Source organism: Sebastes fasciatus, chromosome 8 (genome assembly GCF_043250625.1).
Source record: "Sebastes fasciatus isolate fSebFas1 chromosome 8, fSebFas1.pri, whole genome shotgun sequence".
Classification (NCBI taxonomy): Eukaryota; Metazoa; Chordata; class Actinopteri; order Perciformes; family Sebastidae; genus Sebastes; species Sebastes fasciatus.
The window spans coordinates 26,968,150-26,983,196 of NC_133802.1; the positions used below are offsets into that span (position 1 = coordinate 26,968,150).

General features: G+C 40.1%; 1 protein-coding gene across 2 annotated transcripts in view; it reads left to right on the forward strand.

The window, feature by feature from the left end:
• The window catches only part of celsr3 (cadherin, EGF LAG seven-pass G-type receptor 3), a 127,609-nt gene that overhangs the window by 26,219 nt on the left and 86,343 nt on the right, over positions 1–15,047 (forward strand). For both annotated transcript variants that reach the window (XM_074644701.1, XM_074644703.1), the window contains exons 2-3: positions 5,181–5,524; positions 8,584–8,872. In XM_074644701.1, coding sequence (XP_074500802.1) covers positions 5,181–5,524; positions 8,584–8,872 — 633 coding nt within the window. The remainder of the gene's footprint in view (positions 1–5,180; positions 5,525–8,583; positions 8,873–15,047) is intronic.

Below are 15,047 nucleotides of genomic sequence, written 5' to 3' on the forward strand. Positions count from 1 at the left end.
ACTTAGTTTACATGCTTATTTTAAGGCCAACCATGACATTTTCCTAAACCTAAGTGAGTGGTTTTGTTGCCTCCTGCTGGTACTTCACCTTCATACATGATAGATAGATAGATTGATAGAGAGAGAGAGATAGATAAAACATACAAATATACAGTATACAATAGTGCAATGGGCAGGTACAGTATAGCAACAGGTTATATAAATAATAGAAGAGAGCACATCCTATAAAATAACCTCTATTGTCCCAGAGTGCAGTCATTCTGAGTTCAATGCCTGTATGTCAGAGGGAATAAAAGACTTCTTATATATGTTCCGGCTGACCGTTGGGATCATAAATCGACGGCCAGACGGGAGCAGCTTAAACTCTGAGTGTAGTGGATGTGAAGTATATGCAGCAATATGTGTACAGTACTGTCAGATATATTGCAAAATTGTATCTGTGACTTGCCAGTCATCTTCCCTGCCCTTTGGCGTGATATTGGATTGGATCTTCTCATCTATCTCTAGACAAGAAAGTGTAGTATCTTTCTTGCGACAGTGCTGTTGAAGTGATGATGAAGGATGCTTCGCGGACACTGTTCTTTTTGGTATAATAGAGTTTATTACAAACAAGCAACAAATGTCATAACGAACGTCTAGAACGTCCGGAGGTCTCAAGTCAAATCTGAGAGTCCTGAACTTCGGAGCTCTTGCGCCTCCTTATATCGGGTTCATGTCATGTAACATCTGAGCTGAGCATATAACCATGCATGGCTCCTTTGTCCTACATATTTATCTTTCAGCCCCTGGTCATATCTTATGACCATATTCTCAACTTATGCTTCTTACCCATGTGTTTACCCTTAGGGCCTCTCGGTCATGTGCAAGACTTGAAAATATACCACAAAAGCAAGCAGGGCGCCTTGGTAGCTCATCGGGTATGAGTCCGGCCCAGGGCCCTTTGCTGCATGTCATCCCCTCTCTTTCCCTTGCCTTTCCTTTCTGTGTCTCTCACTATCAAATAAAGCTGAAATGCCAAAAGCAAAATAAGCGTATATGTCCCAAAATGTCTAACTAGTCCTTTAATGTTTAGGTGAATAGGGAAAGTGTTGGCATTTATGTAGATGTGATGGATAAAGTTAGAGTTAGGGGCCGGTTTTGTGTCAATGATGGGTGTATTTTTGTACAAAATTAGAGTGAATGTGTGCATTTATGATGGATGTGTGCGTACGCATGTTAGATTGGGTCCTACTACAGCAGATAATCCCGGGTCTTTTCATAGATCCCCGTCTCATTTCAATGACAATGAGAGATCAGCGTCAATTACTACTGCGTCTTTGCATCGTGATCCAGCAGGCTCATAATAAAGCTGGCTTTTAGCCCCAGCAGACGAGGTGACATTTAATTACACCACCTAATGCTGTGTATTATTTGAAAGTCGGCCATGCTACATTCTGTTCACTATCCATCGATTTTCATCCATTTCTCCGTATGATTCCATTAAAACGTTCCCTGATGATTTTCTGTGGGAGTTTTCCTCCTCTGTCCCTTCGTAACGCCACTCCTCCCTCTGTCTGTTCATTTATTACGAAGGGCTCTGGATTTTAGTGTGTGTGTGCAAGTGTGTGAGTGTGTGTTAGAGGTCAGTGGGGAGTGAGGCTCCTCATAATCCGGTAATCAAACCAGCTGCCACCCGACCCAACCCCCATCCCTCCACCTCGCTCTCTTTCTCTTTCCTCTCCATCTCTTTCTCCATTTAATCAGTTTTTCTCTCTGATTTGTTTTATGTTTTTATTGTGTCCTTCCTTCTCTAACATTTAATAGTAATAACAAATGACTCATTCTTATTTTTAACCCATTAAAGGTTTGTTTCCCTGCTGTTTTCCTTATGGAGTATCCCTGCAAATTGCTTATTAATAATGAGTTTTTATTGATGATATAATAATGTGAATCTTAATCCTATTTCATCACTTTGTCTACTTGCATATATGGATGCCTGCTAGTGTGTGTAATCTTATCTTTTTCCTTTTTTCATCTTCTCTCTCTCTCTCTCTCTCTTTACCATCCTTTTTAATATTTTACTTTCTTTTTATATTTGATTAAGATATGCACTGTCTCGATCAAGCCCCTCTGAGTTTTTTTTTTGCACCTCTCCAACACATTTGTTCTTGTTTATGTAAGCATATAACACCTACACATAGGCTTCCACAAAAATATGAATAAGAAATTGTGGGAAACAGTGAAAACAAAAAAGAACACTCCTAATTGACAAGTCACAAAACCCCTTAAGCTAGCTAGCTAAATGGAGCTGATATAATCTGCGAGCGACAGTTCTCAATTCAGCCGGCAAAATCAACAGTCGCCATCTAGCAATGAGATTCCTGCTTTCTCTACCTCTTTACACCCTTTGTTGCATATTCACTGTATGTAATATTACCTTTTTTATATGTGTAAACAAATAAAATCTAAATCTCTAATTCCTTTTATGCTTTTTTCCCTTCCTTCCCTCCTTCCTTTCTGTCTTTTTGACACTTTATGTCGACAGCAAAATGAGGATGAAAACTACTGATTATTATTATTATTATTATTTTGTTCCTTTAAATTCAATAAAACATTAACCCTTTAATCAATTCAATAACCTCTCACATTATATTTTACTGCAGTATTAGCAAAGGCAGAGATGTGAACATCAATAATTAATCAATTATTTACAGTAGTACTTACATTTTTATTTGATTGTGAGTTACCGCAATTATAGTGCTCTTTCTCTCTTTTCCATTAATCCCTGGTTAAAGGTTTCCTTTCTCAGATTTTAGTTTTTAATTGCCCATGTCACATATTGTGACATATTTCATAATTTTTGTCATAGCGTGCAATCTTGTGCCAGGTCTCCCTCGAAAAATAGATTTTAATCTTAAGGGACTTCCTGGTTAAATAAATAAAGCTTCTCTTCTCTTGTCCTCCTCCATCATCTCCTTTGCTGTGTTCCAGTTTTCAATAAACCTATTTCACTCTCCTTCACCCTCCGTCGCCTCTCAGTGTGTCAGCATCCTCCTCCGTCTCTTTCACCCCCTCACCCTCCACCCATCGCTGCCGTGCTCCTGTCTTTCTCTCTCTCATTCATTCTCTCTTTCCACCGCTTGCCCTTTTTGCATCGAGACCCCTCGTGTTTTGCATTCTCACTCTTTCATTCTCTCATTCACCCTGTTTCACCTTCGCAGTGCCTCGGCGCCGCAGCAGAAAATTGCCTCCTCGTGCCGATGTGGTCATGTTCATTTGTATTCTTTTATAGCTTATTAGCCAGCTTGTCGCACCAAATTGCTTTCACGATATACAATAGAGCCCAGCTCTGGATTGTGTTTGTGTCCAGTATAGATGAAACATATCTGTTGTTATTGTTCTGTTTGTGAGGGTCGTGACCTGCTGAGATTCGTATGCGCTCATTTTGTAGCGGTGACGGGTTTCAGAGAAAAGGAAAGCTGTGTTGAATTTGTAACCAAAGCTGAATGTGAGGAGATGATGTTTCCTACATGAGAGCACTCAGCGATACGTCTTCATCTTTCTCTCTCTGTCTCTGTGCGGCTTGCTCACATGCAAAAAGCCCTGAAACCAACTTCAGAGGATCTATGTTCTCTCTTACTAGAACACAAGATTAAAGAATTGGATTATCTTTGCTGACAACTGTGAGGTTGATTTCAGAAAATGACCATGCCGTCTTATATCATAAATCTCCAATCATGACAAACCTAATTGGCCGATGACGTAATGTACAAAACAAAGATACTGGTGGCTATGTGACAGATATTGTAATGGTCTGGGTGTGGTTAAATTAAGTCACATAGTACAGTAAGGGGAAGTGAACATCTAATGAACATTTGTTTCCGGATTTAAGTCACATTACACACAACCATGTCCTGTTACCACCAAACTATGTGACATCTGTGTATATGCAGCTGTACTCAGCAGGCAGCTCTTGGCTTACTCACATGGCTTAAATATGTTGTAAGTGTTATGTTCAGGCAACTCAAAGCACGTGGAGTTTCAATCCATTTGTGGCAAAAGACTATATCTAGTATGATACGGAAAAATGCCCCAACTTTGTTCTGACTGGTCAAAAGTCTTGAAATTTGGTACAGAAATACTTTGGGCAAGTATAACAAACAGAAGGCTTTCTTCCAGGAGACCACTGTTTGTGTCCTGTACGTCACGTTACAATCAGCTGTTCATTCGTGTCCCGTGTTCACAACGTTCAGTATCATTTTCACTTTACAAACTTAGTAGTTTTAAGCCCAAGCATGTAGTTCTTTCCTAAAACTGTAGTGGTTTTGATGCCTAATCTTAAAGTGACAAAGTGGTGGTATGTGTGACGAGTTGGGATGAGAACATGTTGACTGACCAACCAGGAGCATTTATTTTCCCATCACATCATTTAAACATCAACTTACTTGCAGTTTCAATCACCTCCTGTAAGCTTCTCTCCCTCTTTCACTCAATTTAAATGAACATACTGAATTATAGTACCTTTGACACCTGACTACAAGTTCAATTGAAAACCAGCTGGTGTGTGTGGATGTGTGTGTGTGTGTGTGTGTGTGTTAGTGTGTGTGTGTGTATGTGTGTGTGTGCATAGCTGTTCTCTGGAGGTGGCCTTCGGCAGTGTTTTGACTTTTATTAGCCTCCAGTTTGGTTCTGTTCACTTCAGTAGCCAAATAATTCCTTTTAGACTTACAGTAAAGGCAGCATTTACTGTAAAATGTCATGTTCACAAAGCAGTTTTGATCTATTTTTCTCTTGTATTTGTATGTGTGTAGATGTGATAACATATGATAACATATGTAGCGAGGCATGTAGAGCAGTCTAAGCTGCATATCTCATGACATTGTTGTGACCTCCTCACCTTTTCTCTTTTTAGTCCTTCCCCTCTGGCTCCCATTCATTTATCGCTGTCTCTTTACCTCCGTCTCTCTGCTCTTTGCTCTTTATCCATGTCGCCCCTGACCCTTCTCCCTCGCGCCTCCTCCTTCTTCTATCTCCCTCTTCTTCCTCCTCCACCTGTTCACACCTATATATCACTCTATGTCTTCCCATCCTTTATCTTTCTCTATCTCCTGCTCCTTCACCTCCTAACCCTTTTGTCCACCTCGTGAACGAGCACATCTATTCACTCGGCTAACCTTTTTTTTCCTCTGCTCTCTCTTCAGATGGCGCCCACAGCGTTTCGGCCCAGTGCGTCCTCCGCGTCCTCATCATCACCGAGGACATGCTGGGCAGCAGTGTCACCGTCCGCCTCCAGAACATGTCTCAGGAGCACTTCCTGTCACCGCTGCTGAATAACTTCCTGGAGGGCGTGTCAGCGGTGCTCTCGGTGCCCGTCGAGGATGTTTTCATCTTCAACATCCAGCCGGACCTGGACGTGGCGCCGGGGGGGATCCTGAATGTCAGCTTCTCTGCCGCGTTGCCCGGCGGGCTCTTCTTCCCCTCTGAGACCCTGGAGGAACAGCTGTACCTGAACAGGCCGAGGTTGACGTCTCTGACACAGATGGAGGTTAGTTCACATTTACAAACACACATATAACAAGTTTTAAATGTGTTGTTTTAGACACATAAGCAAAAATATTTTTCAAATTAGAAGTACATGAAAACAGTCAGTCGCATGCAGCAGCTGGACATCTGGGTTACATGTAATAGGATATGCGTAGCAAAAGACACACTGAGCAAACAGAAGCATGCATCTCAAGACAGTCACTTGAACATATTGCTTGTGAACTGATAATAATACAATACAGATGCCGTGCCAGCCCAGCCATATGGCTTCATCCAGCAATACGCTCATATGACCACTAAATGTTCTCATGCATGAAATCACACACACCTGGACACAGCAGTTATATACAAGCGTACACACCCTCAGAGCATCTCTGTACATGCATGAGAGGAAGAGATGTTTCGTTAGAAGGGAGCAGGTGAAACCCAAAGGAGAGAAGATTTATGAGAGGAATAATGAGAGCACAGCAGTGTCAAGAGATACATAGTTTAAGGCTGAATGTATACGACCTTCTCTCAACAGGCGCTGTCACACAAACACACATTAACACATATCTCCAGTATATATTCTCTTACTGTATAAGAAGACACAATCTTGTGAATATATCTGATCCAGTGACCTTAACAGCAACTGTTCCTCTGGAAAGTTAATATTTACAAAGCGAAATAAGGGGAAATAGATAAATAAATAAATACAAGTAGCCTAAATAAAAAAAAAAAAAGATTAAATAAAAGACGACCAATAGCAATACGTGTCCGTGTGATAGGGGTGTAATTCTAAACCATTTTTAGAGTATCAAGGCGTTCATAATGACTGAGACCTGAGAAGTTTCTGACCTGACGAGAATAGGGCTGCAACTAACAATCATTTTCATTGTTGATTAATCTGTTGATTATTTTCTCTATTAATCGATCAGTTGTTTGGTCTATAAAATGTCAGAAAATGGTGAAATATATTGATCAATGTTTCCCAAAGCCCCAGATGATGTCCTCAACTCCAAGATAGGTTTACTTCAGTTTGATTAATTCAGTTTACTGTCATAGAGGAGTAAAGAAAGCAGAAAATATTCACATTTAAGAAGCTGGAATCAGAGAATTTTTTTTTTTTTTCTTAAAAAAATTGTAATAGTTGGCGATTAATTTAATAGTTGACAACTAATAGATTAATCGATTAATCAATGCAGCTCTAGACGAAAACATATGGAAAGACTGTATAGGCAAGAGTAATTTATCAAGAATGATTCTTATAATATAATTTTATTTAATTTATTTTTTTTACTTATTTTGCCATGTCTTGGTATAGACAAAACTTCTTGCATCTGAACTATGGCGGCTTGACAGTAAGTGGATATAACGTTACAGTCTATAGTAAGAGGGCGGTATTTACACAGATTTTAAGAAGTAAATCAAAATTAAAAACAGGGATATTAGGCTACTGACTGGGATTTCGAGGGGGACATGATGCTCGTTTGTCACCATGGTTACTGTGATATTTTAGCATTAGTATGATAACATGTAGCTAGCTTAACTAAGGTGCTAAAATTATAGACCATTTCACAGTTGTAAACGTGAACACTGCTGTCCCAATGTGTCCCAGTTTATTTCCTGTTGCAGTGTATGTGAATGACATCAGCTGACAGGAAGTAACCATGGACCCAAGCTGTTGCCTAGCAATGCAGTTCCGTTGGGCTAACATTAGCATGTCAACATTCTATCTAGCTGTTCAGCTATTTGCAGTGATGTGGTTTAGTTTAATTAACGGTAACTTAAGCTTATATATCGACTTTTTTCTGTTCCACTAAGTTCCTCTTAGTATCTCCAGTCTCTCCGAGTTTTTCTCTATAAAGGTGAAACATTTCTAACCATGTTATGAGCTCAATGTGTTACTGTAGTGATGCTAGTCAAACTTGAACAGCTCTTCAATATCACAACAAGACTAGCTGGTTTGTTAGCATTTTCAGTTTTGTCTGTGCTTCTGTGGATAATTAGCCTCATGGGATATGTTGCTGTTGTTGAATGTTAACAAAATTATCCTTTTCATCTAATAATTATGCATTTAAATACATTTTCCTCCAACAGACTGTGTCAAACCTTCACAAACACCTGGAATAATGGACTTTTTTCATGCAGTCATTTTGACATGTCATAGCAGGAAAAGCACAGGTGTAATTATTATTTTATTTTATTTTATTTGATATGGACATCACAGTAGCATTAGAATTGTAACACAAACTAAGGCAATCAATAACCTTAATCAAGGCTGCAGTCAAGTTCGGTGCTCCAATTGCAGGACCCTTTCTTCCTGTCAACTTAATACATTTACTCATGTATTGTACATTTCTAGGTACTTATACCTCTCTTGAGTATTTCCATTTTATGCTACTTTATACTTCTATTTCACTTCATTTAAGAGGGAAATATTGTGCTTTTTACTCCACAACGTTTATCTGACAGCTGTAATTACTTTTCAGATTAAGACATCACTTAAAAATGATAATCTTATAAGAATAAAACGCTATGTTATGGATTGAACTACTTAATAGTAGGCTATATAAAGTAGTTAAAACTAGGTCCACTTGACCATATACCGCAGTAAAATGACACTTATGCATTGATGCATTGGTATTAATCATCTAAAAATTTTGTTTGTGATAATATATCACTCACATGGGCTACTTTCTCTGCAGAACAAGTATTTTTACTTGGATACTTTAAGTACATTTTGCTGATAATACTTATGTACTTCACTAAAGTTAGTATTTTGATTGAAGGAAATTTACTTGTACTTCTTCCACCACTGTTTGCATGGCTTACTGGAACACCCAAATGGGAAACATTAATGTTAGTAGTTGCACAATGTGTGCTGTAAGAAAAAGCGTATTGCATGTTTCAGCTGCGCAGCAAGAAAAAGCCCTTGATGAGAAAGTATGCTGAGCAGTGAAAACAACAACAGAAGCTAATCTGAATTGGGACACCATCTGGAACATCTACAACAGTAAACCACTGTTTACATGTTAACACAGCAATAACTGCAACATCTTTCCTCTCCCATCACTCCAGGTTCTCCCGTTCGACGACAACGTGTGTCTGCGTGAGCCGTGCCAGAACTACATGAAGTGCATCTCGGTGCTGCGTTTCAACAGCTCCGCACCCTTCATCTCCTCGCCCTCCATCTTGTTTCGGCCCATCCATCCCATCGCGGGCCTTCGCTGCCGCTGCCCAGTTGGCTTCACGGGTGATTACTGCGAGACGGAGATCAACCTGTGTTACTCCAACCCTTGCCTGAATGGAGGAGTGTGTGCCCGCAGAGAGGGAGGGTACACCTGCATCTGCCGTGAAGATTACACCGGTGAGTAGTGTTTGCTGTAGTAGTGAGGGAGTGTGTGTGTTTGTGCTGCTGTGGCAAAGGTGAGATGATTGAACCTATGGTGCTGGATAGAAGGGTTTGAATTAGGTGTCTTTTTGCACTCATACACAAGTAAGAGTTGAAGTGTGTTTGTGTGTGGTAGTGATGGTGGTATAGACATTATAAATTGTAGTACAAGTATGTACACTTATGTTTGTTTTAAGCAAGTGGAGAATGAATCCAATCTTATTCATCCATCTTTTACAAAAGATTGAAAACTCAAATTTGATTCAAATTTTGTCACATTTTGAACACCTTATGAAGTATTTTTTTTTAAATATCTCAAGCAATTGACTTATTGCAAATGGCCTAAAATGAATCAAAATCACCCACATCTAACTGGAAATGTCCTTAATCTCTAGTTTGCCACCTTGAAGTTGCTGTCTACATGACATTGGTTTAACGGATTGACCTTTCCAGTGCACCTGCTTTAATAAAACCGTTTTTAAGAGTCTAATTAGCATGTGAGAGCTTGCCAATTACCAGCTCATTCAGTAGAAAGATTAACATCATGGAATATTTTTAGACACTTAAGCTGCCTTTGCATGATAAGAAATTTGCTCTTCACTCACCGCGAGGTAGGGCGCACAGCCTTTGCAGAGGCAGCAGGTCAAATATCTCCCCAAAAACATAGTATAACAAAAGCACAGCCAGCGCAGAGCGATTTTACCGCTGATCAGGTATAGACGGCTTTATTAGTTATCATGGTTATTGGTTAAAATGGCAGCTCATGACAGAGAAAAAACACGCCGAGCAATGTGGCTTTTACAGGAGCTAGGCAGAACGTAAAACCTACTTAAAAGCGTAAAAAATACGATCATGAATTATAAAACAAATATACAGGATGTTTTCTGTAAAATCTTTAAAACAGACAAACATTTCTCAATTAACATACACCAGTTCCTCATATTTATTCTATAGTTTTATATTATTTACAGTGCAATGCTTGAATTTTAAACAAAAGTGCTAAAATATAGGCATTTAAAGAACATTTTTATGTATATTGTGTGTTTTATTCACCTCTACATCACTGATTAAATAGATAGTGTAGTGTGTTTATTTGTGTGTTTGTTTTGTCTTGTTGTAGTCGTGTAGTCTTTAACTCCAGCCGGGTAAACTAAAACTGACTGTCTGTGTCTCTTTGTTCATGTCCCATATTGGCTTCCTGTTTGATCCTCTCTGTTTTTACTCTGTTGTCATGTTGAGCTGAATAACATGAAAACACACACTCCTGGGAGAGCTTCCACCTCCTCAGCTCTCTACCTGTTATTTAGGCTCTTACACACTTCCTCTGCTCCCACCACAAACCCCCTCACTCATTTTTACTGTCGCCAAACTAATTTGTTCCCTCACACACACACACACACACATTTCATTCTTACCTTTCCCAATACTCCAGACTAATATCCTCTCTCTCTTTCTTTCACTCCCTCTCTGCCTCCACGTTTTTCTTTTCTGTCCCTTCATACTGCTGCACTGCTTCAGTCTTCGAGCCATTGGAGAGGATAGATGCTATGAATGTCGGTGTGTGTGTGTGCGCCAGGGGGATATTTCACATTGCCTTTTATTTCGAATCAAAAGAGAGCTGGGGGAGTGAAGCAACACTTTTCTTTCATGAGAGAGACAGAGTGTTTTCCAAACTCCCACTGAGACAGACAGAGAGAGAGATGAGGAGAGAGAGGAAATAAGCAATGGAAGAAATGGAGGTAGAAAGGGATGGAGAGCGAGTGGGAGGGAGAGAGAAAGAATAGATGATGGAAAGAAAGTGAAAGAGAGATGAGAGAAAGTTGAAAAATAAAGAGATGAAACGTGAAAGGGAAGAGGAAAAGGCTTTTGGATTTTGGGCGATTTCAGTGTTGATAATTGAGAGAGAAATGTGTTGAAACTTGTGGTCATCGATCCAAAACGGTGGTCCTAGATTGCACTGAGACACGTCCTCCAATGGCTGATTTTGGCCTTAATTTAGGACCAAACCTTCACAATGTGGCTGCTGCTACGACCCATGTCTGCTAACCAACCATTCAGCGTATGACATGAAATGACTAAGCTATGGCTTGTTAGCAATCACCTTTTTTAAGACACATAAAGGCTTCAAAATTCACGAGTGGGACATTTACCGACATATTTAATCGTAGAACAAAGCGTTAAAATCTCTTCAGCTTGTGTTAACCACAGACCTTATTTCAGGCATCTAACTAAAAACCCATTCAAAAAACCCACTGACTTTCAGACGAGGGAACCAGAAGTGCTAAAAATGCTAACTCATTTCCGGGTTTTAGTACTCATAGCTGTAGCATAGGAGACAAAAAGGAGGACAGAATAACTGTGAGAATAGGAAGGACGGAGAAAAAAAAACAGACAGAAAGAGTTAAAGATGGGACAGGAGAGGGAGAGAGTGCAAACAGCAGAGCATGAGAGATGAAGGGGAGGACGGAGAAAAGGCGGGTATGACAGATATATGAGAGACGAGGGAGACAGATGAATTCAGAGAGAATAACATGGAAGGAGGGCTGCGGGGGGAAAATGGGGCGAGAGACATCTGGGAGCAACGAGAGAGAGAGAGGGATGGAGGATGAGAGTTGAGGGATAGAGCGAGGGAAATCAGATGGGTTGTGGGTAGTCGGTGTTGTGCGTTTCCTGTGTAGGCGTCGGGTGTTGCGGTGTCTTGTCAACGCCCAGGGCTAGTGGGAGGAAGAGGAGGAGGAGGAGGAGGAGGACAAATAAACAGCGACGAATTGATTCTGCAACACACAGAAATCTCCAGACATTTCCCAACCAAGTTTGCTCTCTACCTCATTCCTTTTTTTCATTTTTCCATCCAACCTGCCTTCATCCATCCTCTCAGACGCTCTTTGTGGCTTTGAATTGCTTTTCCCTGAAACTCTATGGATTTCTCTCTCAGGCAGGAGCTAAGCCGAGGTTTTGACCAGGACTGGAAACTTTCTTTTTTCCACTAGTGGGAAATATTTCTGATGCCAGAACAGTAGCTTTCAATAGACCTCTGTCAGTGATTTGCCTTTGGGCTATAAATGTTTATGTAAAATAGTTTCATCACCATGAATCATAAAAAGTGAATGAGAAGTGCATCCTCTGACTGAGAGTGAAGTTACGCCCTGTTGGCTCAAATCAATATTTGTTGGTTAGCTGGTGGGATTTTTTTCATAAAGGAAGTGCCTCAACAAAACAAGAGAATAAAATAGAAAACTGTAATACAATTACTGGACCAGCCTAGAAATAAAATCAAGTAAAACTAAAAAAGAAATAAAGAGAAAATATGTGTAAAACGTTTATTCAAATCAGGATAAGTGCTGAGAAAGAGGTAGGAAGATGATGCTGACTCAACCAGCCTTAGGGACCGTTCACATGCTGCGTTTTGTGCACACTCAAATCCATTGTTTTCAATGTAGACACATGGCACTCAAACGTGGGAGCCATGCTGTCATGGCACGCAAGCGTACCCAGGCGCCTATTATAAATAGTTCAACTTTTGGAAGCTGCAGCGTGCACTGCATGTCGTGTGACGAGGAACAACCAATCATAGCCGGCAGATCTCTTTTCTTTCTTCCCGTAAATATCAGTCTACGGTAAATATATGGAGGTTAATCATTTTAGTGCAGGGCTACCCAGAGCTTTATGATCTGTAACACGGACTATTTTACTTGCTTCATCCTTTCTGTCTTATGACATCACAACATCCAGTTGAAAGGTCAGCCAACTTGACACACTGAAATCGAGCAGTAAAGTTACTGTTGAATTAATTTATCTTTGTTTTTTCTTTGTTTAGTTTAGTCAGTGAGGCTTTTACTGCTAAATTACTGCAACTTCATCTTCATCATCGCGGCTGGCAGGTTTTGGTTGCTTATTAACAGCAGGTGCGACAGGAGCGCAACCTCCCAAGCGCCTTGGATAAAAGGATGAAAGCGGCATGGCTGGCGTTTCCCATGTGTTTTAGACGCGGCATGTGAAAGGCCCCTTATTTCTCCGGGGCAGGTCGTTCCAGAGCTTTGGGGCCCTGATATGGGGCCCTCTGCCCCCCTAGATCTAAGTAATCTTACTCACACAACAGCAGCAGGTGAAGACTTCAGCCTCTTCACTTCTTCCACCAGACAAAGGCAAAGACACACAAAGATTTCACAATACACGTAACCTCAGGCTAACCCTTTTCTAAAAAGGTTTGACACGTTGAACGAGGGTTACAACCACTTTGTACTTATGAGAAATTAAACCTTGCTGTGAAGAAAGGTTAACACCACCTTTATGGTGCCAACCCCGGAGATGCACTGCGAAGAATAGTGTGAAACACTGAAGGGTTCATGTACCGTTCAGCTGAGTACTGAATACCCAGCGTTAGCCCAAGGTTTAAATGAAACTGTGATGTTAACCCTGTTGTGTTACAATCCAGGGTTAAAGTTCAAATGTTGCTTAATTCAGGTGTGAAAAGCTTTTTAGTTTACTGATGTGTTACTGGACTTCTAAAGTCCTCAAATCACTTAATTCAATTCAGTGAATCCTTGACTTTGAGACGGATTGACTAGTGCTGCTTTTGATCTGCTCACAAGCCTTTCTCACCGAAGACATTTTCACTTGTAATAGCAGGAAAAGCACAGGTGTTACAAATAACATTAACGATGGCTCTGTTCTATTTAAGTGTCTTTTATACTAAAACCCTGAAACTAATGCAGCTGATTATAATTCAGGCATCGTTATATTTAGTATTTACACCTGTGCTTTTCCTACTTTGACATGTTAAAATGTCCGCTGTTAGAAACATTAATACAGCTACAGATAGTTCCAAGTTCTGTAAGTTGTCTGCTCGTGTTCCTGCAGCTCATTTAATTTTCATATGTAGCAAACTAATTAGCCAAAACAGAAAAGTAAGTAACAAATCCAAATAATCTTATATTATATAATATAAAAACGTAAAAGAAATGTTCACCTAAAAAAATTAATATCAGTTTAAGTGTACGCTATATTCAGAATACTTTAACCGGTTTACCTTGCCGTCAGACAGCTATACAGTTATGTTTCCGACGGGGAACTGAAGCCGTTTTCTATGCTCTTACCAATGTAACCAGACTCCGTTGAAAAACACTATAATTTTACCAGCAACCCCCGTGTTCTGTGAGGTAAAATTACAGTTTTTTCAGTAGAGTCTGGTGGCTTTGGCGAGAGCACAGATTGATACGGCTTCAGTTCCCAGTTGGAAAGGGCTGTTTGATGTCAAGGTAAAGCAGTGAAATTGATATTGATATTGAATTATTTTAGGTGAGCGTTTCTTTTAGGTGGCTAAAATACATTTTGCTTTCAGCCCGGTCCACAGCAGCACATGACTTTGCTCTGGCGCGGTAACTCCTCTCTTGCTCTCCAAACTGGGGGCGTGCCGACCGTCATCTACTGTCGGTAATACACCAACTATGGATAAGTACCTCATACAACCCCACTTCAAAATACCCAAACTATCCCTTTAATTCTGCAAACAAATAAGCCCATCTTTGAATAGTAATCTCTATCTTATGCCAGTATATTGTTGGTGTTGCTGCTGCTTCTCAAAATTCTGAACATATCCTCCATAAACCCTGTTGCTTCTTGTCGAATAGAATATGTTGTGACTTCTTTGTCACTCATGTCATAGGTTTGCACATTTGAACTTTTGCTTATTCATCATGACCAGAGATCTGCCTCCTTAAGTATAATTCATTTAGAAAGGGCAAGACAGCTGCTGTTCTATTTCAACCAGAAACCAGATATGCTGTTTTCAACCCCCGGCCAATTGAATGACTGTCAAGACAATCAATGCATTTCCTGTGAAATCCAACCCCATGCCACACAAAGTAAAATGTAGTGCAAAGGCTGGTCGAGGCTGCTGTTGTTGTTAGTGATGGACTTGTTTGTTTGGCTCAGATTATACCTTTTAGACTTGAAAGTTGAAAGTCTATGAATCAAGTATAGTTTTACGACAAGGAAAAGGAAAAAAAATATATAATTTATTAAGTATGGAATAATTACTTTCTGCTCTCTATTTCCAGGGTGCCTCACTTAAGAGTTAATCAAATGTAGGAGGGAAGTTGTAGTCCCACCTCCCGCAGCTACAATGTTAAACTCAGCTGACGCTCTGTGC